Here is a 24,711-nt window from a genome sequence, read left to right as displayed (position 1 = left end):
CATGAGAAGAATGATCTCTCCAATTGTGAGAGAACTTTTCGCTCGTTATAATGAATAAATTAATCCAATTAAATATTTTACCAATGACAATTGAAAATGGTTCCACAGATAATGGAATTTCAATTCATAATAACGAAAATTCGTTCGATTCACAAATTGGTAAAAATTATATTTTAATTATAGATTTGTTATGTGCGATGAGATGAACGGAATCAATTAAAACATTTACCGACAAGCATTCATTAATGTCGAAAATTTCTTCACGACCTGTGGGTAATTATTAGCTGCAGGGGTGTCTGTACAAATTAAATTACAAATGAAACTGATAAAGTGAAAATTTTAATAAATCTTTGAATACCCTTTTTTTTCATATCACTGGAAATTGACCCAATTGACTTCAACACTGATTGGATCACCACTTCGTGCAATCAATCGTCAATCAGATTGAAATCCAAATAGAAATGTAAACGCCACTGACAGGACAAATAGAGACTGGCACAGGATAACTTAATCGGGCAAAGCACTTGGCGTGGCCTGCGTTTGAATTCCGGTCAAGAACTCTCCAATTCTTCTCGAGTTATTTAGTGAATCCTATCCTGTACAAATACTGAGAGGCCATAAAAACGAACAATGGCGATAGAGTGGCAGTCGACGGTGGAATTTGGCAACAACTGAGTCATTCCGATGCCATTTGTTTCGATATAAAAAATAAAGAGTGGTTCGAATGATCAATTTTTTGAAACGCAACATCCGAAACATGTCATTGGCATAGTAAACATGACATCCACCGCAAAGACCAGCTGGAGAGAAGTTTTATGTTCATTATTTTTAATTAATTTTATCTAATATTTAATTATATATTAATTTCTACGAAGTTGGGGACTCGATTGTCCCCTCGAGCCAGACTGTTGGATACTCGCTGACATTCCACCCAATAATTTTGAGAAATTATTTTAGAAATTTCTTCTACCCTGCAAAGTTGTTTTATACCCCTTCGCACCTACATCACTCCGTCAACGCAGCCACAGCGGTGAGAAAATTAATGACCAAGTGCATGCATGTAGAAAACGAGGGGCAAATTAACCCCACAGGGGCCGAGTAGTTACGAAAAGATAGCCTTGTACCATAAATGCAATATAACCACAACATGAAGGACATTATCTTCCCTCAATGAATATCCAAAAGCCCAGGGAGAAATATTTTAAATCGATTGGGACTTACGGTCTACCACTTATTGAAGAGAGTTATCTAACCCAGAGCGATTTACAATCAGTACATAGAGTCTCAGCACTTTTTTTTCATCCTCCTCCCTCCCCCGCATTCGTCTTTTCCACTTCCTGTGGAAAGAGAATCTCGCTGAACTCACGGTATTCCAAGAGAATTACTCGAGGATTGCGGGTAGCTCGTTTCAAGTCCGATGCTTCACTTAGATGGTACGATAAAAATGACAAGTATCAGGAGATAGAGTACAGCGCGAGGAGTCGAGATAAATTTAGACTTGTTAGAGCCCGTTAGCGTCAAGCTGGAAGAAAAACTTTTGGACGATTCAATGGAGCAGTTAATGATATTAATGGGGAATGATGCATTTCCACATTCCTTATTTTTTTTGGGTTCGAGAGTGACAGTTGGACGTACTTTTTTTTTTAAATCAGTACCTGGACGATTCTCGAATCCTATACGTTCATGAGCCCCTGGTGAAGATGCCATTTTTTTTTAAATTGTTTATTATTCTTTGCCAGTAGCAGCACGCAGAGACAAATCTTTGTAAAAATTACCCCTCTGGGGTATAAATTGAATCCCTCTGGATATTGTTTCCTATGATATGACATTTAATTCCCTACCATAGATATGATTTTTGATCCGTTCATCCTCACAACGTGGGATATTTTAATGACAGGATTTTTCAAATTTGATTGGCAGCGAAGCAGAAAGAAATTCCCCCATTTGTTGGAAAATTCTGACTAAAATTCTAAACCCTGTACTCGAACAAGCTATTTTTGTTGTGACAGTCGAATAGGAAAATTTCGAAGCGGAAATGTCTGTAGCCTCCTAATAGCCAAGTCCGTTAACCTCCATTCCCGGTTGTAACAATATTTGAATGGTTTTGGATGTCTGACAAAATGAAGTATTTTCCGTTTACTGTTACTATCGTTGCATCAGCCCCACAGACTACTCTCAGCATCGGGGCTATCAATTTCATGGTTGACGCTCACAATACGTTATTCCCACGGGGCACTAGAATTTACAATTAGATATGAAAGTAAACACGAGTAACAGTAGGAAAGAGTAATGCCATTCTCCATTAGGCAATGGAGGTTTGACGAACATCATCTGTTCAATCAATAAAGTAAGGAACAGGGAAGGATTTTCCACAATTACCACAATTTAGTGATAGTTTGCATCTCGATGAGTGGCTCCAGAAGACTCTCCCCTTTGAGCAGAGCTGAGGAGGGTGCGCAGTGGTGGCAACAGAAAATGGCTTTAGATAGTCTCAACCACGTCAGGGTCTCTAATAAAATTGATTGTAAATTGAATTGTACATGTGGGGTTGGAGTGATGGATAGGGGAATACCATAGCGATTAAATACACCGATAAATTGAGAATCTATTCGATTTTTTAGGTCAACTGTGGACACAAGTTTTGGGGGCTCTTTCAGCGGATACACTGGAGTGACAAATTATCTGGCATTTGGGGTATTCTTAGAAATCGTAGTGGGGAAAAATTACCATTCGCAGCAGTTATGGCTTCCAAAAGGAACAATAGGAAACTTTGTTTATGGCTTCCTCGGATCAACTTTCTTAAATGTGTTAAAATTGATTTTTAATGCCGTTTCGAGGAGGAATTGAAAAAAATCTAGTTTAGAAAAGTAAAAATCGATTGAATTTTTGTTGACCATTTTGCCTGCAGCTGTAATAATTTTTTCTGCAGAAATATGTTTTTCAAATCCTGACCAAAAACTGATGGAAATTTTAATACAAATGGAACTGAACTCCCTGTGTTTTTTTATGGCGAATTGGATTGACAGGAAAAAAGAATATTAAAAATGGAAGAAGTATTTCAACTTGATATGGAATAAAAAAACTTTAGATTGGATTTCGTTCTATTTGGTGCGTTTGGTTATTTTTTCCAAATTTGTTTCTAGCTCTGAAATACCGGAAGTTTAATTGCAAATTTGATCCAATGAATTTGGACAGACGAATCGTGATGATATGACTGAGAATTCTCGATTCCCTCTGTAAAGTCTATAATTCACGTTTTGTGAATAATTTATGCTTCATGGAAAATTAATATGTACTCCTTCGCGATAATCGTTCAGGTCACCCCGTAAATTCCCTCAAATTTCAGATAGGAAATGTAGCAATACTTTCTATTTAAATATAAATTACAGTCATAAAAAATCTACTATCAACCGCCCGGAACCTCTCGCGCATTAATTCGTGGATGAAAATTTGGGAGGTACCTGACAATGAATGGAATGTGGGGGGTAATTTACATGCAATTTATGCATTGACTGGTGTATGGCGACAGCGAGAATCAATGGAATCGTTAGAGAGAATCCAGAATTGGAATTTCCAAATATTTCGTTCCAACAGAATAGACTGGATCGACAGTTTTTTATACGCTAATGAATGATGAAAATTTGGATGAAAAATTTTTTGCAATGTCGACATCGATATTACTCACCGAGAAAAAAAAACAATGGCACAAGAATATTGGACAGAAGCCATGGAACCGTTATATGATGATATTATTAGTCTATTTTTTTTCTATCAATTCCATTGGTCATAATCAAAAATATTAAAATAGTTTAAAATTTGATCACTATTTGCTAAATTCAAAATCGCTAAAAATCGTATGATTCTCGTATTCGAGGGTTCAATTAGGGCTGATAAATATCCCTCAACACTCTATCACATGACGTGAAAAATCTCCGTGATTATTTCCAAAACTTGAAATCGGTATCGTCACTTACTTTGAAGATCTCCAAATTTCCTCATTTAAACCTTAAAACTCCCCCGAATATCCATAAAAAGTACCAGAAACTACTTTGAAGATTAAGCAGTTGAAGAATGGCAGGAGATAAGAAAAGTTCTTCTGTTAGAAGTCTAAACAATAGATAAAAAATTCAGCCTATGTAATATTTCAAATGCTGAGATTGGAGACCTGCCCTGGGGCTGGAGCCCAGAGATATTCGAGCATCAACTTACGCACGAATTCCCTTTCACCCACCAATACGCTTCCACGTAGGAATTGACAGGCAAATGCCTCGAGAGAAGATCAATTCAGGGTGCAATGTCATCATTCAAAGTTTGATGTAATTTTGGTTAACAATTCAAAAATGTCATAATTGTGATGACCTCACCTACTTTTTTTTCGTCATTAAAAATTCGGTTTCTTCTGTCATCTGTGAACTCCAAAATCAATAAAACTTTTCACTTACCACACGTGTATATAATCTTCAAGTAAGTCCTGGTGTCGGGTTTGCAGGTGTCTCCGAAAGTGGAACTATTGGCAGTTACGGAACATCTCCGCTTACCGTGGCACAGTTGCATTACTGTTTCAGTTGCATATGGAGCAGTACAAGCTGAAACGTGATGAATAGAGGTTTACTCACATTATCAGAGAAACTTCAAAATTCAATAGGAAAAGTAGTTCTTGAATTTGTCAAGTTTGTTACTCTAATTGAATTATATCACTGATGAACAAGAACGGGTTTCAATGGACTCTCTTTAATTACAACAACTGGGATTGAATGTCGGGGAGTTATCGTCGTACATGCGTCCACAGCTTTAATTAATAATGGACAACTGAAATTGAATGTGACGCGTAATGATCCACTATCAAAGTTCAAATGATTATTTCAATAACTCTCCAGTTAATAACAAGAATAAGGCATCTGAATGGATGATTTCCAATCGAATGAAATGAGCTTCATCATTGTGACTGGATCATTCGCTTTTGGTAATTGAGTCCGGGTAATTAAACTCGGACGTAACACGTCACGTCACTCTCTGCTATATCCTTGAAATGGATATTCAGGTGCTTCGCTGGGACGAAGAGCGGGTATAGGTAGAGGAGAAAGCATAAGCTTTCAATAGTGTATCAATCGCTGAGTAGAAAATTTATAGGATTGCCAAGCGATTAGGTAACTATTCTCCAACTTTATTTCTCTCCCTGATGATCAATAGAACTAGATCATGAAGCGTCTTCTCGATCGACCCCGACTGTCCCTAAAAATGGAAAATTATCCCCTATATTAATTCAATATAAATGCGACTCTCACTTCAGTTGTCACTGCTCCTGCCCCCAACAACGAACAGGCCTATTCAGCAGGTTTCATCACCAAGACAATGTCCACCCATTATTACTACATCTCCTCATGGTTTCGGCCTACACATCTCTCATTGTCACGTTCGAGTGGAGTTCAGAGTTTGTCGACGCGAGGAAAAAAAAATTATCTCCAGATATTCTCTCATACTCCGTTGTCTAAGGATTCCCATCTTTTTAATGTGAAAGTCAGCCACACACTTATATTCGTACAACGTTGCTAACGGCGAGGAACTGACACTCCCATCCAGCTCCCATCCATTTTCCTCTTCTTCACAGACTACTTCACCACAACGACCCAGATGTTTGACAAGAATTTTCCCCCTTTCATCGGAAGGCAAAAATTATTAGAGTAAAGGGAAAGAAGAGCTGACTTGATGTTTCTTTCACAGATCGAAAATGGAAGGGTCTGAGGAGTTAATATAGACATCAGAACCATTAATTGTCGGCCATGGTTGTCGGAATTCTCGGTTTTCCCTTCCATTTTCATCAGCTGGATATGATAATGGATGTGACGGATGAAATTTAAATGCTCCACATTCACTGGTGCTTGAGAAATGTGATGTTGAAAGTTCTGGATAATTTTTGAATGGGTTCATTGGTCAGTAAAGTGATGATTTTTTTATCAACTCTGGGGGAGAGTGGGAACTTTTAGGGGCAACTTCCAGGGACATTCAGTTTCCACTGTTCTCTCTCTGAGGATCATTTGTCAGATGTTATGATTGTTTTACGAATATGCACAGCTTTGGAATCACATGCGCAAGGTGCACAGATTTGTTTACGTCGTTTGGGATAAAAATCTGACGTTTCAACTGTCATGAGTTGAGGAAAAGTCGTTTGTCTGAAGCTCCTGTATCTAAATAGTCTTCTATTCTCAGGATAGAATACAGCTATTTTCGAAGTATCTCCAATGGCGGTGATATTTTTTTTAATCGCTTTGACAGCGGTGACAGATGCTTTGGAAGATTAACACGATGATAGATTTGTCACGAAAAATGTGGAATTCTGACATGGTCTGACATGTTTTGATGAGAGTGACAAATTCGATTGCAAGTTCACTAAAAATCAAACGGATGAAAGGAGAAATCTGACGATTGTATTCTATGATACTGATATTCTTTTGTCGATTCACTTATTTTTCCTCCCATGAAATTGGTATATTATGATTATTTATTTGAGACTAAATATTCTAAAGCTTCATATCATTCCTCTAATTGAAATCCAATCGGATTTCAACAACGAGCAGAACAAACCCAATTACTATGAATATTATGAGAATGGAATCAATTACACAGGTTTCGCTCTCGATTACTCCACTAACCCGGAGGCCAATGAAACAATTCTGGCTTGAGAGCACATGCATAGAGAAAGCTACTCCACATATGAAGTCTGATATTTTTTATAATGACGTATCGATTGGATATAAATCCGTAGCGACGTTCTCCCACTCAAAGGGGATCAATGGACGATGTACTAGTCGAAACCATTAACGTCGGTTCCACCGTATTCTGGAAATTAAATTCCAAGTTCAGAAATTGAACCGGATTAATGGTACAGCTTTCGCACAGAAATTGCTTAATAACATTTAAAGCAAATTTAGAGCGGCAATCTAATTGTACAGACCCTGGTGACACTGGCTGTCCTAGAACTCTCGTTCGACTCGTTGGGGAGTGAAAGGGGATGGACTCGAGTCAAACATTACTCTTTCATTTTTGGCGCGAGACTCCAGATAACTAGTCATTAAAGAGCGGAGGAAAATCTTGGACCAAATTTGCGGAGGCACGGGGATGAGAATCCCAGTAGCAATTTCATGTCAGGGTTGAGATGTGCATTGAAAATCTATGAGCTGAAATGTGATCACAAGAATGATCACCAAAAAGTAGTCTCCTATTTTTTTATTCTCTAAGAATCTCCAGGAAATTCCAGTGAATGTGATGTTGTCGGTGCTTTCAGGAGACAAAAATTATACTCGTCTTTGATTGCTCATTTCTACTGCTTAATGCCCTCATAAATCCAGCATAACGTCACCACTGATGAATAGTGACGACAATGGAATGACCCGTTGGCACAGAATCAAATTTTTTTGTGTCCAACACTCGGAGCACTTGATAATAGTCACATGAACTTGGCGATGGTCTTGTGTGAGGCCCCGAAAGTGCTCTTTCCGATATTATTGACATGGAAACTTGGGTGGTGTCTCTAACACGCCAGGTAGTTCACTATCCCTACCATCAGGATGAAGTTACATGGCATGACACGAGTCTGGAGGGATTTCTATGAAAAAGCATCTCTATATGCCTAAAAAGCTCATTTGTTGAAAAAATTCATTTGAGATGGGGCAGAAATGTCTTCATATCTGGAGAACCAAAATGGACGTTCAGGAATTCAGGAATTTCCTTTCCTTGATAAATTTATTATCAACTTTGAGCCACTTCATCATATTGATTCACGTCAAGAAATGAATTATCTCAGCTGCTGTACCCATTTCGTATTTATTGCGAGTGATACTCAGGTGAGATCCACCCACCTAAATTCATAAAAGAGACGTATCGATTTCCTGTGCTTTTGAACTGCTCCGTTTCCCATCGCGAAGAGTCAAATTCACTCTTTCATCAATTCCAAGCTCTCATCCGCGAGCAAAAAGTTATTACTTACTTTCTTCTTTGACTCCGTGCGGTTGAGGACACTGCAGTGATTCATATTCAGTTCGCCCAAAGGAGGCACTCAGAATTGCTACACGTTTTCCAGGATAGCACAGAAGATTAACAGCATCATTTTCACAGGCAACTTTGCTCCTGAATTCATCTGCAAAAATAGGAAAATATTTATTTAATAAAAGAGTCAGTCTTCAGTGCTGTTGAGTGACGTCCCCCATAATTGTCTTTGAAAAATCATACACAGACGGAAATATTAAGTAAAAGTTATCTCAAAAGTTTGGTAATTCTGGAGCGGAGTGTCGTCCAGAGAAAAATTACTGTACGAAGTTGGAGTTCATTCAGCCACAGAATTACCAAAAAAGGATTACCTCCAATTTAAAACTTCCGGACATTCTAATCTCAACTCAAAATCCATCCTTTTAGCATTTAGTTGAATTATCCTTCGTTTAGAATACTGGTAGAATAGTGGAGTTAATGGAATGAAAATAACAAATTTGGTATCGATCCAGAGGGCTCTTTCTCACGTCGAAAATTCGATTACCGTAGATGGATTTGGACAGGAATGAGATTTCATTAGAAATGCACCAGAAAATAGAGTTGATTGCTACAGTAGAATTCTACCTCGATAATGCAATAAATCCAGGGATGTCATCTCCAGGAGATTTAAACATGGCGCTTTCATTAATTATACAGACACATTCGAACGAGTGATTTTGAGAGAGAATATCAGGAAGTCTTTATACAGTTCAAAAGACCACAAAAATATAAATTCCAAATCCTTTGACCAATTTAGATTGTCACCCCATCATCTGACTGGTATAAAGCATTTTATGTTTCACACTAATTACTACACAGTGAAATAAATAAACCAATTTGATTGCAACAGATTATCTAACCGGAAATTTTATGATTTACAAATATGGGTTACTGCAGTGAACTCATGGGGAATCAGTAATAATTATCCCCTCTGTATCCACAGAGTACTACGAGGTGCCGATCAACGATAATAATAATGTTTAAAGCTTGAAATTATTGGATTTAATTATAAATGCGATGCAAGTGAGGCGGAAGAACAAAAAAAATTATTGTGTATCGGAAATACGGATGTGATTCACGATTGTGTCAACAAAGTATTTTAGAATGTCTCGAAATTAATCATTTGTTGTGATGTTATCTTCTAACGTCCATATTTTTGCAATTTGAGCTCGAATATTTCTCCGAGAGAGAGTTGTGGGTGCAGATTGCGGACTCATAGTAGCAATCAATACGCTGAGTTTATAATAATCTATTGATTTACGGATAAAGCCCAATTATTTTCATCATATAATGTTCATGAGTTCATTCACGGGTTTTTTATGCCTTAGCATACAAAGCTCTAATTAATTAACTGTTAGCCTTGGTTATATCAGCAAAATGGGAATGTTCTGATACGATGAAATAATTGGCATCAGTTTATAACACAAAGTTATCTTTTTCCCTCGCTATGAATAAAATTTCAATTCATGATAATGATGACCTGGATTTCCATTCAGATGGAATTAATATTCTGACCGTCGAGGCATTTGATAATAACCGATATTGAAGAACAAATAAAGTAACAACTCGGGGGCCACTCGAACTTTATGAAAACTAGGAGAAAAGAAGTGAAATCATTTTCTGGAATTATTTAGATGAAGAGAAAGAAAGAGATCCGAAACGTTCAGTAAATTCTCACGGAATAAAGTACGGAATTGTCAAGTAATTTTTCCTGAGAAGTAAAACATAACAGGTAATTTTCCAATTATTCTATTTTCAAAAGCAAAAATTCTTGAATCTTTAATCATTTTTGTAAAGCTAGTGAGTTATTTTTACATCCAATTTTGTAAAATTTCTCAATCATTGAGGAAAAATTACGGAATCAATCGTAAAATTTACGCGGTGATCCGTACAATACGATGACAGCACTAGAATTATTCCCTGATCTGACTTTACGTCTCCGTTCCTCTGCTAGCACTGAATTTTTTCCTAACTTTCCCTCCTGTACCGTACCATAAAAAATATTGGTTTTAAATTTTGACTCTCGCAGAGACTCGCACGAGCCATAAACCCTTTATAATTCTCACATGTTGGTATTAAACATACGATTTGCGAAAACCTGGGACAAATGTCCAAGACGATTTTATGAAGCAGTAAACACTGGGACGACAATTCTTCCGATTTTATCTTGAATTTTATACTGCTGTGGAAGATTGCGCATCTGCAGAATGTACTTTCTTTTCATCAATGCTGACGTAATACCTGGATACGTTTGAACATCCGAGTTATATTAAAAAGCTGACTTATCGTCAATCAACCCCGGATTTTTCTGATATTTGATGATTCCCTTTTAAAAAATCCATTTGCCCGATATTATTTATTTGCTATAAGACAATTATTTAATTTGTCGCATCATTAACTTAAATTCCAGCTCCGACGGGATCTAATTCTAACGAATCTGATAAAATCAGCATTTTTTTTCCCCATTCACAGAAATCTCTGATTTTCATGTCACAGATACGTGGGTAGACAGAAAAGAGCTTTTCGTGTAGCATCACGAAAAACATGTGTACGAGTTTATTTGACCCCTCTGTTGATCACTTCTGCGCAATTTAATGGTGACGGTACGTGACAAGGTGTGACACTAAAGCACACGTGAGCTGCAATAAAAGTGGTAGCTTCGAATAAAACTGGAGAGCGGTCCTGCGACACAGGGAAAAAAATAGAGCGAATGAACAAAAAATGGCGATACATTTTTCTTCCCTTCCACGAAGGTATTTTCCATACATCAATGTTAAAAAGCAAATCTCAATTGTCACTAAATTAAATTCCTGATTCTCATTCTACCATTCCTCGCACTGGGGAAAGCTCGACGATACATTTTCTGAATATCGTTGGAATTCAGCATATTTCATTAGCTAAAACTTTTCGAATACTCCATCTCATTATTAAGCTCCATACTCGTGCAATCATCGGCCGTACGAATATTTAATTTTACTAAAACAAGAGCAGATTCCTCCGGAACTTTAAGCTCTCAATTGGAAATTCTCCGGAGAAGTTGAATGCAATATCAATATTCATTTATTTCAATGAGCGAGTGCCTCATTTATGCATTAATGTTCATTGGAGTACTTACAGGGACGACACTTGTAGGCGACTTCGATGTACTTGGCTAACCCTGGACAAGGATCATTCTGGAAACTTTTTGGACTTGTATTAAACTTGCAGTTTCGGTTCTTCTGACATATTTCCACTACGGTCTGCAACAGTGAATACTGTAAAATCGTTAGTCAGAAAGGTGGTAGTAACTTTATGACAAAAATGTTGCTTAAGTAATGGAATTAAGTAATGGAATGAATACAAGGACATTGAAAAAAAAAACAGGATAAAAATACCGTGGGAAAAAAATAGTTTGCAAAGTAGAGTCGCAGTTGTCGTCCGAGCCGAAGGCGAGGATGCCCACACATAGTGCTACACCCCTGCGGCGGAATACGGAACGTTCAGGCAAATTGTTTGACGTAATTTGTCCCAGAAAATTCAATTAAAAATTAGGGGATGCTTTAAAAGAAATCCTAAGCAGTTCTGGGAATTTTCCTGAAGGGATTTTCGGTAATTTTTATTGGACTTGTCTCTCAGTGGACTGAAGTTGCTTCGCGAAATTGAAAAATGACCTGATAAATTCGCCTCCTTATGGCGTTGCTAAAAAATTCAGGGACATGATATCCTCCGGAAATGCAAAGTGCTGAGAATATAGGTGATACCGCAAGGGAAAAGAGGGAAAGTTCACCCTCAGCGATATACGTGGACAAGTCAAAAGGCTCTTGGAATTTCCCCTCGTAAACTAGTCTCTCCACCCTGACGACCGCCGAAACAAGTCAAAGTTGACGAGTAATGCCGACGGCTACCTCGGTGTAACTTTAGTTATTCCACTCCACAGTTTATTGTTGTACTATTCTTCCATTTTTCAGGTGGGTAGAAGTTGTAAACAATTCAGCCCATTGTTTAGAGAATATTTTTCTCTTCTTTTGATTGCCTGCATTATATCTACGTTTCAAGGAAAAGTGGGCTTTTCAATCTTGAGAGTTCTCGAATAATTTTTACCAGGATAAATGTACCTTCAACAATTATCCTCGTTTATTCTGGAGTGAAATTATTGATTCTGTGATTGGAAATGCTACTGCCGAAACTTCTGCACTCCTGGAATTACGAGTGACAAATAGTTACACAGAATTTCATTTCTTCCGTGAATTGATAATTTGTAGTTTGATAATTACGTAATTTTACAAATGAAAATTGCCTCCTAGAACTTGATGAATTACGAGTACGTGAATTCAATTTATATGGGGTGATATAAAATGGGAGTTTACTCTATTTACAAATCTTTGAGTCATTTTCCTGCACACGACAGTTGCGTGGAAATAAAATCCAGTTGGTGGCTGTTGGGAACTTGTATTTGTGATTTTTGAACCGGCAGTTTCTCCGTTTGATGTGTTTATTATTGAATATATAATAAAAATTCAGGATTTTTCGTGAGATGTGATTTTTGTGAATAAACACATCGGATGGGAAAGGGTTATGACATCGTAAAATCCCAAACACAGGCCCGCAGTAGCCGTCGCCCAGGGTTTATTCAAATACAGCTCATTCGTCTGGCGGAAAACTGGCCAAGAAACACAACCCCGTTGTCCCACACACGTAACCCCATCGTTCCACATACCTACCCTCCTTACCACACCCGAAAATCCACAAAGTCATAAAGAAAAAAATTTTGTATCGCATATTTGAAGGAATTCCTTCCATTCAATAGCTCCCAAGAGACTCAAACTTTCCTGAAAACGCGTTATTTTTTATTTTCTTCTTCATTAATCACAATGCGTCGGAATAACGAACAGGAATTTACTCTCTCCATGAAGTCACCCTGATAGATGTATGCTTCCCACTAATGACGCAATTAATCATTGCAGCGGCAGAATTAATTGAATAGTCCAAAGCAACAAATGTGAATTGCCCGGTTTGACGTACAGTCTAGTATAAAGGTGGTCCGGGAACTCAAATGTCGGCTGTTAATGATATCCAGAGTGCTGAGTCCCCTATACATATGGCGTATTCAATTACGTATTTATTGCAGGATTACCACTCGCTCCAGAAACCACTGGAAATTGGGAAACGTGTATTTCCCAATCGGGTTAACAAAATTTTGATTTATAAAAATCTCCAGCCGAAACGTTGGTTAAGGGAGAGCCCGGAGGGGCCCACTATAAAGGTATTAACGCCTAAGGGGTTGAGTATTAAAAAAAATATATATATATATCATATATATATACGTATATACTACGAATCGACGAATGTCATTTAATTAGAAATGACAGCTCTCATCAAGGAATATTCCATCTGTCGCTGACACTTCGACAGATTAACCGTCACTTGTAGAAGATTTGACTGTAATGGTATAAACCAATTAACTCAGAATGCGACACAATGGATTAGACATGATTCTATTCTCGCGGCTTATAGTGAAATTGGAAACGTTAACAAGCACTGGTTTATGAATGAGAGAACTGGGGAATAGCGAGGGCTGTGATGAGTGGACAATGTGCTACCGTCTAATCGTGGGACGAATTGAAGAACATTTGACATTGGTATTTGATCATGGCCTCTGGAATTCTATGTAGATGTCAGACTGGTAGATATGTGTGTTGATGACACTATTTCGTGGGGAGATGGTTTGGAATGGATTCGTGCCATTGCACCCAGCGATACATTCGCACAAAGACAAAAATATAATTTTGTCAATCGCTTTAAATTCTTGTCTTGAGAAGGAGTTAATTAAGTTCTTATTAGATAATGCGGAGAAAATTTGCTCACTTCATTTTAGGAAAAATTTTTTCATTAATGAAAAAAATATTTCCTAAAATTAATTTTATATATTCGAGTTCGCAGGGATCTCGATATTCACCTGTAGGTTATTTCTCTATTCGCAATATCGCTGTTCTCCCCGCCCTACAAATCCAATCCCACGACATCCAATCCTGTCATCTCCGCCTCATTTCATGTTACCCCGTCGGCCCATTGTTCATTTCCCTTTCCCTCCGTCAAGGTACCGTTTTCCTGTACAGCTATAAGTATTTTTTATAAGAAAGCTACACTTTTTTATGGAATTCCAGGGGACATAAACTTCAAAATTTCATGTATGGATTGTGTCTCATAGCTTGGAATTATATGACAAGGGCAAAAAACCATTTCGTTGGGGGGGAGATAAGGGGGATGTTTACGGGTTATTTATGTCAAGGGAGAAGGTGGATTGGAGGCGGGAGAATTCGGTGACTTTTCATGTGATGGAATTGTCACAGTGTTACACTTGGGAGGTCAGTTAAGCCTTCCGGAAAGTGGTACACCCCTCGTCTAAGGAATAACGATAATTAGGCAGTCGCAGGCTGATTTTTTAAATAAAAATTTTAGCTGCAATTACTAATTGTTTAGTTATGATACTATTAGACGAACTGGGCCATTGAATTGTTGAGCCATCGAAGTGGATTTATTAATTGTTTTCCCTCTATCCCCTGGATTTCTCCAGGATTCTTCCTCCTACGACAAATGTAAAAAAATAAACAATAAATATAAGAAACAAAATTGCCTCGGAGACAAAAAAAAATTCTGATACATTGAAACAAGAGATGTAACGGGAGTGTGTAGATTTGAAAAGAGTTGAAGTTCCAAAACCGTAACAAAATAGACGAGTTCACCGATCCACTCCCAAGTGTGCACTGTACTGAAGAGGATAACGCACAATGGACCTTTTCTGAGCAGTGAAACGTGAAATATGAAATCGATACTGGAAGCCACACTCCACCGTCCCCAGCAGATGGACGTTTGGGATATCCTACCACGACCCTTATTCGAAACTATTACCACCCACTGTGCGTCATCGTCCTATTTTAAACGCGGAGAAGAGAAAAAGACGAACGTTCTCGCGAAATGAGATAAAGAAAAGCCATTTAGACGGAGTTATTGGTACCTGTTACCCTGGTGTTTTATCAGGGTGGGCATTTGATCACACCATCCGACAAAATACACATTTGCTAGGACAGACTGATCGAACGAATTAATTATCATAAACAAATGGATTTCGGTTGTAGAGCAGGATCTGGGTTCCACTAAACGTTCGACATTTCGTTCTGGGATTAGAGAAAAAAGAAACGTAATTTTTCTTGAATAGTTTTCTCGGTGGAAATCACCTGTTGACGTCATAAATAAGTCGTTGGATCTCTGCTGCTACATCAATATCCAGAAGAAAAAAAAATATTGAAAGTTTTGTGGTTTGATCTAGTTCGATATTTGGTGGAGTAGATCATAGAGTATGGATCGAATTACGTTTCCATGTTATGTATCGAGTTCTCCTCCATCGATATCTCTCGAAATGGTGGTGTACATAATTATCCAATCGTTAATTTGAAGGATGACACCATTTAATTACGATACCACAGGATTCTTTTTTGACAAGCTTCCGATGCTTTCGAAATTTGAAAATCAAGAGGTAGAGCTTTCCATGGCTCGTGTGTTGAAATACTTCCAACATGATTTTTCTAGGATGCTTCAATTTTCAATGGCCATTCATTGAAGCACATGTATCGTAATGTGCTTCAGTGAAGGGCCAGGGTCAAAGAGTATTATTTACAAAGCAGTGGACAACAGTCCATGAAGGGCGTTTTTTGTGACGTACATGACAGTGTTTATTAGAAATTGCAATATCAATTTCAATTGCGAGTGATGCGCAAAGCAATTTCTATAATTCAACTGACGGAAAGAAAATTTCAAGTTTTGTTATTTTGTCCGGACATAAAGAAGTTGACCAACAACTCGAGATTTTTATAGAATTTTATCTTTCAGTAATAGAAAAGCTCCAGAGCGAGTGCGAAAATGAACTGGTGGAGATGTCTATAGTTTAATAAAGAGAAAATTATCTGGGAATATTTAACACGCGTTTAAAAACAAAATTTGCTCTTCACTCCTTTCCTAATCTCTCACTCAACCTCGCTTCCTCATTAATGATGAAGAATAACGCAATCCTAAGGAAACACATTAAAAATGCAGCAACTCAGAAGCTTGGCCTCTTGGTTGTACCAGCGTCAGTTCCATTTATTCACCAGGCAAACCCAGGGGAACTCATGGTAATTCGGGCAGAAAAAAACCGGCTTCGGTTTACTACCCGAGTAAATTACCTAAATAAGATTCATCTGGATTCAGGCATTAAAAATTAATGGACATTTCGGAGTGAAAAATTCTCACAATTATTCAAATTTATTCCTACCATTACTTTCTCTCGCAAACATTCAGAATAATTGCATTAAATTTAGGAAACATGTTTCAACAATCAAATCGTAGAGTGCATCGTTATCAGTCATCTGGATGTTACAGATTCGAAATTTCGATGTAGTTCGATAACTAGTTGGTTTTGCCCCTTTATTGTAGGATTTTTGCTGCGGATTGATGTAAAAAACTCAATATTTTTCTACAATACCAAACTTTTTTCATCAATTCGCCAGATTGGATTGGATTTATATTTCTGCATTTTCCTCAGGAGTTTTCCAACGATATTAGTTTCTCCCTTCCAACAATTTTCAATAAACATGCTAAGCGACAACGACCTGGGGATGCCAAAACGCGGTTACCGGTTCGATATCTAAAATGTATTTCTGGAAAGTCGTAGTTGTCCGTTTATGCATTCAATGTTGAAGTTGAAACGGGAATGGAAATTTAGTTGGGATTTCCCTTGCACCGGAGATTCTTGAATATTGAAAAAAATATGAACCATTAACAAAGATTGATTATTGATGATATACACATGAACTGAAATTTTGATACCGTTTTCGTTTTAATCTGACGCATAACCAATTGTTGGATGTCTAATGAATTTTCGACTAATCGTTCATCGATTGTTATCTTCAGTAACAAAAAGAAAAAAAACTGAAGGTTCTTTATAAGGTGTATCTCACTCGAAATAGTATTCCCTGTACCCCCGGCTGTACCCGAAGAACTTTAATTGTTATCAGCATAACGTAACATGCTGCATGGAAATATGACAATGTTTATTTACAAGACCCGGGGTCTCCATTGTCTTCATCACCTTTTCACCGTATACCTACCATACAATACTCTTTTGTAACCCAAACTGTCCGCAATATTGACCCACTATAGCGAGCTGTTGAAGATATAATAGTTAGCTCTTGCTTTGTATACCCAAGTTTTCGGGCGATAGTTCGAATCTTGCCAACATGATCCTGTGTATTGTTCTGTCGTACAGAAGAGCGAAATATACTTTATGAATTTTGCTATTACGTTTGCCATATGGTGCAATCAATGATTTTTTTCATACGTGCGATGTCTCAAAATATTACCAATTGTGAATAACAATTCGTGTCCTCATCTTGGAAATTACGTTTCAAAACCGGAACTTTTCTCTATTATCTCGTGAGAATTTTCTAAACCTGAGGATAAGTCGTAGTAACACTATAAAATTTTATGTAAAATAAAGCAATAATTTATTGCAAAATTCTAACGATAATGGATTAGTTGCCAAGTGATATTTCAAAAATATCGTGTAACACCCTGGCTCCTATTTTCCTTCATTCTTTTCCTATGCATAGGTAAACGTGGCAGCAAGGTACCATGTTAAGGGCGAACCACTGGATTAATATAGCCATGAATTCTCATAATATTCATTAGAATTGAATGAGAATTGATGGGATTTTTCCGGACGATTTTGCCACGACTCTGAGCTATTTTGTTCCACCCAATAAAAATTGTCAAATGAAAGCTGTAAATAAGAAACTTGTGATTTATGAACTTTAGAATTAATGTCGAGAGTGTTATTTATACTGGTGAATGCGCTACAGGCCTGCTAAAGCAAAACTGATCTGGAATTTTTGGCCAGACGTACGACGTGTTGCGCACAAAGAGCCTCTTTGTTACGACGTTTCAAGTATTTGCGGTAGTTCGGAGCGATAAGCTGAAGTGAATCAATGAGGGATTTGAAGCCTCTGGAAATATTCAAGTGTTGCAATTTGGTAAAAAATTCACGATTGCAAATGGTGAATTGAATAATAGATTAAATCGAATTGTAAACCTTCGATGAACCGAATGATACAGAATTTCGCCAAAAATTTTTGATGAACAGCATTCATCATTCCGAAATTCCATACGTCTCATTAAAAATGTTTTGAAAATTCTATTGCTTCAGGGCAATGAAAAAATTCTTAGTTGAAACCAAGTCCCAAAACACTGATCCACGTACTCGAAACAAGTCTGTGAACAACAGTTCCACCCACACCATGAACCTTCCACCCTGCTGTGTAAATACTGTCAGCACCTCAGGCAACAAATGCTTTTGGCACGAGTCCCTACCACCCCACTTGATACTTGTACTCGCTCCAGATGAAATCATAAATTGAAATTACATATTGCATCTCCTTGATATACTCGTGTGAAGGCAATTGCCATTCATAACAGACATATTCTGAACATTTCATAAATTCACTCTCGGAGGGTGGATAAACTGCTCGGGCGAATCCCTCGAAAATCTTATTTGGTTCAGTAATGCACGAACGCTCTCACCAATAACTCGAGTGCGAACCGTCACTCAATGCCAATCACCCTCAGATTCTCTCATCAATTCATGATGGAAAAAAATTTTTCACGAAAATTTGGATGACAAGCTCATTTCCAGGGATATGAGGACCTTGAAAAGGTGATGATGTCTGTCGCAAGTACGCCAACAATAAAAAAAATCATCATTGACGTTGAGCCGGACTGAACTTGTACTTTTCTGAGTAAAACGATTCCGTAAATTTTTTCTAGGTAGTACTTATTGAATAATGGCACGAGTCATTCTTTTAATTTTCCCCCACTACAAGTGTAGCACTGTCATTGCGGTATATTAAGTGCGGAGACTAGCGTCCAAGTTGGGATTTTAAAATCTGAAGTCGTGGGAAATTCTTGACACATCCTAGAATTTTTTTCAATAAATATTTCGAGGTACTCGGTTCCAGTTTTTTGCATTGAAATGAAGTCAATAATTTTTTGTCGCTGGATTATTTTCTTTCTCGGGATACTTGAAGTAACTAGTGACCTAGAATACAAATTCGTGAATGTGGTGGGTAGCATCAATTGTTCATAATCCCTATAAGAATATTGTTTAGCCCTAGAAATATACCACAGTGAATCTTGTAAGAAATAATCTCTTCAGAAATAGTTTAAAATGATTTTTTTTCAAAGAATTGAACCGTTTAAATTCATCTCGCAATTAACATAAAACATATCACATAAAAATATTTTGCATTCACGTATAACTTGATTACCAATAAATTTAATCAAGTCACGTACAGTTATCATTTTCCAAGTATTCACTATTTTCAAGTTTTATAACACTGTTTGGATATGCAACATGTTCATGGTATAACACGGATAAGATAATGCATTCGACATTATCTTTTCCGTGTTATAACATGGAAAAGAATGCATTCGTGGAAAAGGAAAAGATAATGCATTCGGCATTATCTTTTTCGTGTTATAAAAATCAGCTATAAAAATCAATTGCGTTACTGCCGAACATATGATAGCAACGGTTCAGAATGCGTGTTTATAGAACGATAACATCCTTGTAATAAAACATCGTCATTTGATTTCAGATTTTTCGCCATGGAGATCGAACTCCGATGAATCAACCTTACGAATCATTTCGAACAAGCCCATATGCAAAATCGGATTTTTCTCCTTACGGTCATGGACAATTGACAAACGTAAATTGCATCATTTTCTTATGTTTATCAGATCAATCTTGCTTGTACGCACTTGTCGTTTTTCGTTCACGTATTTTTATTCAGAAAGGAAAGCAACGTGTTTATGAACTGGGTAAATACATGCGCACACGTTTTGGCCAGTTTCTGGGGGATATAGACGATCCTAACGCGGTATCCGCGCGTAGTACTCATACTGACAGAACGCACATGTCTCTTCAAGTGGCGATGGCGGGTATGTTTCCCCCTGGTCGTCACCAAAAATGGAATTCAGAACTAAATTGGCAGCCAGTGGTGATGAATGTTCCATCACCTGACGACGACTTCTTGCTTTTCCACCGACACCCGGAGTGAGATAAAATGTTATTTTTTCACAGGTGGTAAGTTTTACCATGGAAACTGACCCTTTATTTCACGGTAGGTTTGAACAGCAGCGCGCTTGTATCCTAAAATATCCGCAGCTTCGGGCAGAAATTGAAACATTGAGTGATTTTGCGAAAAATCTGAGCGACTGGATCGGTGCTCCAGTCACGGATACTAAACAGTACAACTTTATTTATCATGGTTTAGAGTCACTAGAGTCCATGGAATATTCTCTTCCTTCATGGGCTACAGGGATTTATCCGAGAGGTCTATTACTAGATGCTGTCTATCAAGAATATCAAGTGCTAAATTACAACTGGAAAATGAGGTGCCTCAGTGGAGGTAACTATGAAAAAAATATCTACAAAAGTAATTAATAATATGCACACTGTTTGCTTAATGGTTTTCAATATTTTTTTTTAAGAATTCAAGTCAGATCATGTCCCATGACTTCATGACTTGAACAAAAAAAAATGGTCAAGGGATTCAGGAAAGAATTTCCGAACAGGTTTATAAATTAGGTTTAACATAGGGTAGTATCAGAAAAATTATGGTACTGTATTCCATAAATTCCGGCATCACATAATTAAGATTTAAGAACTCAATGACTCCTATCACACCATCAATTCGACAGAATTTATGGCCTTGGCCAATACTCTATCACGACAACTATTTAGTTCATTAACTTATCAATGTGTTCCTATGTGTTATAGGAACGCTTTTAAAGAAATTCACAGATAACATGTTAAATGCTGCGAGTGGAAATGGCCAATCAAAATTGAAGATAGAATTACTAGCCGCCGACGACATAAATATCGTTTCGTTGTTGAGAATACTTAACCTCTACGAACCTCACATACCAAAATATACCAGCGCCATTTTTGTTGAATTACTGGGGGATGGTGATAAATATTTTATCAACGTGAGTTCAAATTCTCACTAGGTTAATAATAATAATATACGAATTTCATTGATAGCTATATTTGCCATCGAAACCTCACTATAGATTCATTATTATCTGGGGAGCCCATCGGCGACAGAATCGCTAAGAATCCCCGGATGTGGAGAACTATGTCCTCTGGAAGAGTTTGTGAAACTGTTTCGCAGGTCCATGCCAACGGCTGAGACTATTTGTTGGCCAAGATGGTATTCCCTCAAAAATGTTTTCTATTACTAGTATTCATGTAGTCAATTAGATGTATCGGAAGGGTAATAAAGAAGAGAAAAATATTCATCTGATCCCTGTAAAACGGTCCTCACAAACGTGTTTATTAATCTTTATAGTGTAATGACTCCATTATGAAGTTCAACACTTTTTCACCACACGAAACGGAATTTTAGGTAAAAATTAAACCTCAAGGAGGTGAAACGAGGAACGAGGGTTAGTTTGATCGGAAGAATTATCTCCCAAGTCCAGATTTTCCCTTAAAATTCGGCTAAAAATCAGTGGATTGTCATTTCATCCCACGTTTCGTCCTCCAGAGGTCTAATTTTAATCCGAAATTTTTTTTTCGCACAGAAAATTCTGTGCCGAACTATTTACGGAACATTCCGCATTTCTGATTGGACCCTTCGTTATTTATCGAACCCGCATTCCCACTTAGAAATTACGGAACTGTCGTCTTTTTTTCTCTGAGTGAAAAAAATCGTCCGAACCCTTTTTACTCTGCGAGTGCGGTAATTTTTCTCGTACTCTTCTCTCCGTGCGCCGGAATATTCTTCAAAATATTCGGAAAAGCACATGTTGAATTTAACGAGGAGCTCATGCAGCAGAGAGTGAATGAGATCAATTTCAATAACGGTGAAAATGCAAAAAATGGGAATAGAGAATGGCCATGAATACTAAAAATCATGATTGAACTTGTGAATTCATCATATATTTCCTTTGACCGAGTATTTCTCTTATTCCAGTGGTAAAAAAAAAATTCAATTCATTTCGTATTCAATAGAAAATTCCTCCAAGGACTGATATTTCCACCTCTTTTTCGTCTTCAACTACAACCGTTGTTAAAATGTGAGCTTCAGGTAATCCGATATGGCTTACATCACCATCTAGTCGGAGTAACGAGATTCTTTTCGGGTCAACAATCATTGGCGAATGCCTCGACATTTCTATCCTCGGAATTTGCAAAATTGGGCTCATTAGTGGCAATTTTGGATCGTATTTCCAGACTTGGTTTATGTCAGAGATTATTAGAGATGAAAAACATATCATGTGGTGGGAAATGTGGAGCGTGACGATACACATTTTAGTATTAAAATTCAAATATTATTTCCTAAGCTACTCACATTCTAATTATCTAAATATGGATTTATGTCATCGTGTCAATTCGATGGAATTCATTACACGCGTTCATCCGCACAAAATTATAATCGTTCGCTTTGGAAATTCGTACAAATGAATTTGGATTGTCATGAAATACTGCAGGAGCGAGTGGTTAATGAAATCAGTCATTATATCCAGTAATGATATGATACGACGGAATATGTACCATCAATTCTTGTGCACCTCAGGCTTCACCGCAGCCAGAATTAATGATCATGAGGGCATGGGGTCAATATTTAGTGATCAATATGATTTTTTTACGAATCACGAGACGCTGGACCCAAGATAGAATTACGCTGGCTCAATATCACTATCTTCTGCGATAACAAGCAGGCGTTGGGAGTGGTATAGAAATTTGAGATACCAGGGGTGAGGATACCAGGTTGTGAAAATTTTAAGTACAATTTTGAAGATAAATAAATAAATAAAAATTAAAATCTGCCCAAAATGGACATTCGCAAAATTTGTAAATATTGCAATGTCCACAGGAATGTTTACCCTAGCACGTGGTAACGATTAAATAAATATTTTCCAAATGCTTCATGTAGAATACTTGGGGTAAAGTGCTGGAAGATTGAGGGCTCAAATTGAGATACTAAAAATGTTCCAAATTTAGGGGCACAGTGGAACACTACATATACAAGTGCAACTGAAATAATGGGGCTAAAAAAATAGACATTGTGTGTAATAATAAATACCTGAAGGGCATGAGAGAGTAAACACGTCTCGTTAGTCGGTGCAACTGAGGCGGGTAATTCTGGATTGTTACATTTACCAACGGCTGCCTCAGCCACCCTCCCATATCGTGCATGAACGACTGAGATGGAGGTGCCCGGGGGACACCGCAGTGACATCGTTTCTTCATCGCAAGCAGCTCGCTGATAGGTCTTTAATGTACCTAATAAAGTAGCTGCACATACCGAGTATAATTGGAGTATTTTAAACATTTAAGGAGCGGAAGTGTTGGTAGAAATTCAATGGAATTGGTTCACGTAAAAAAATAATAATATTGAAAAGTGAAAGAATATGAAAAATAAACGATCAGATTAAAAGAGAATCAACGCGATGATTTTGTGTTGGAAAATTCGTAGTGTTGAAAAATTGCATCGATTTCAGTGGGTGAATTCAATTGGGAAATATCCCGGTGGATTTAACCCACCGAAAATATAATTATTCCATTAACAGTGCAACATATGTAACATTAACGAGTGTTGAAGTAGCGTTACACGTATTGCCAGGGGCATTTAATTTCAGTGGTCCAGTGGTGAAGAAAATTAGGGAACAAAATTTAATGAACGAGGAAAACCGACGAATGATTGAATGAGCGACACAATGATTTTAAATTCGTGACCGAGTTTTTGATTTTTTAAAAAGTAATTTTCGAGTGAATGCACGGGCGAGTTACAGAAGCAATGAATCGATGAATTATACGTTACCGCATTGAGTGTCATTATCGTCGCCAAAATTTTGTTGAATCCAGAGTGGTGGATGTGGTGATGGATCCGGCGGGAGAAACATGAAAAAGAGAAGACAAATATGTTCATGAGTATTTGATTAATTATGGAATACATTGTAAAAAATTAAAATTAATGAGGAAATTATTCGTTTTTTATTTTAATGAACTTTGGTGCAAGCTCTTGCGAAAGCTTGCAACTGGCCATTGCCCGAAGGCTTTGGATCAATGAATAATTAATCTTTTGTCAACTCGAAAAATAAATTTCTGGCTTAAATTCACGGGAAATTGACGCCTATTTGGTATTCGATAAATATAGTTCAATGAATATAGAACCCAAATTTATATCAGTCGAAGAAAATATTTGTATGATAGTGTCAACAGCTGTAACTGTAATCCTCGTAAAGTTCTGTTTTGGGGAAACTTCATGGGGGAAAATATTCTATCGCTATTGCACGAATAATTCTATCAAAAAGTTTTTTTTTAATGTGCATTATGGCACCCAGGCGACCAGCGCTGAGGGATGTGAAACTTTTCATTTTAATGAGGCGAACAAATAAATAGCCTTCTCTATGAAATTACAGGAAAAGTTTTATATTGCAACAGGAATTTTAAACTATGCAGACGATTTCGCAATCTGACGGAGAAACAATCATTGTTTTCACGAACTTTCGTGATAAAACAATTGTAATAAATTTATTGACGAAGGAACTTGATGAGGAGGACTTGATGTCTCCAATCGTCACTCCACTGGAACCAAATTAATTCTGACCTCC

At 37.4% G+C, this 24,711-nt stretch overlaps 2 protein-coding genes across 9 annotated transcripts in view; one reads left to right on the top strand and one right to left on the bottom strand.

Annotated features, from left to right (window-relative positions):
* LOC135165584 (uncharacterized protein) overlaps positions 1–24,711 on the bottom strand; it is a 130,608-nt gene that overhangs the window by 24,942 nt on the left and 80,955 nt on the right. For 5 of the 8 annotated variants that reach the window (XM_064127014.1, XM_064127015.1, XM_064127016.1 and 2 more), the window contains 4 exons: positions 23,181–23,392; positions 11,138–11,276; positions 7,985–8,134; positions 4,443–4,586 (listed from right to left, as the gene is read on the bottom strand). In XM_064127014.1, the coding sequence (XP_063983084.1) occupies positions 4,443–4,586; positions 7,985–8,134; positions 11,138–11,276; positions 23,181–23,392 (645 nt within the window). The remainder of the gene's footprint in view (positions 1–4,442; positions 4,587–7,984; positions 8,135–11,137; positions 11,277–23,180; positions 23,393–24,711) is intronic. The other 3 variants (XM_064127018.1, XM_064127019.1, XM_064127020.1) reach the window with 1 other exon arrangement.
* Positions 18,954–21,406, top strand: LOC135165586 (venom acid phosphatase Acph-1-like). Its single transcript, XM_064127023.1, has 6 exons — positions 18,954–19,150; positions 19,686–19,796; positions 19,881–20,143; positions 20,215–20,498; positions 20,870–21,078; positions 21,163–21,406. The coding sequence occupies exons 1-6, from the start codon at positions 19,061–19,063 to the stop codon at positions 21,331–21,333; spliced, it is 1,128 nt and encodes a 375-aa protein (XP_063983093.1). The 5' UTR covers positions 18,954–19,060; the 3' UTR covers positions 21,334–21,406.

The sequence above is a fragment of the Diachasmimorpha longicaudata genome, chromosome 8, assembly GCF_034640455.1.
Source record: "Diachasmimorpha longicaudata isolate KC_UGA_2023 chromosome 8, iyDiaLong2, whole genome shotgun sequence".
Lineage (NCBI taxonomy): Eukaryota > Metazoa > Arthropoda > Insecta > Hymenoptera > Braconidae > Diachasmimorpha > Diachasmimorpha longicaudata.
Note: the sequence above shows the minus strand (reverse complement) of the source record. Positions and strands in the feature narration are given on the sequence as shown.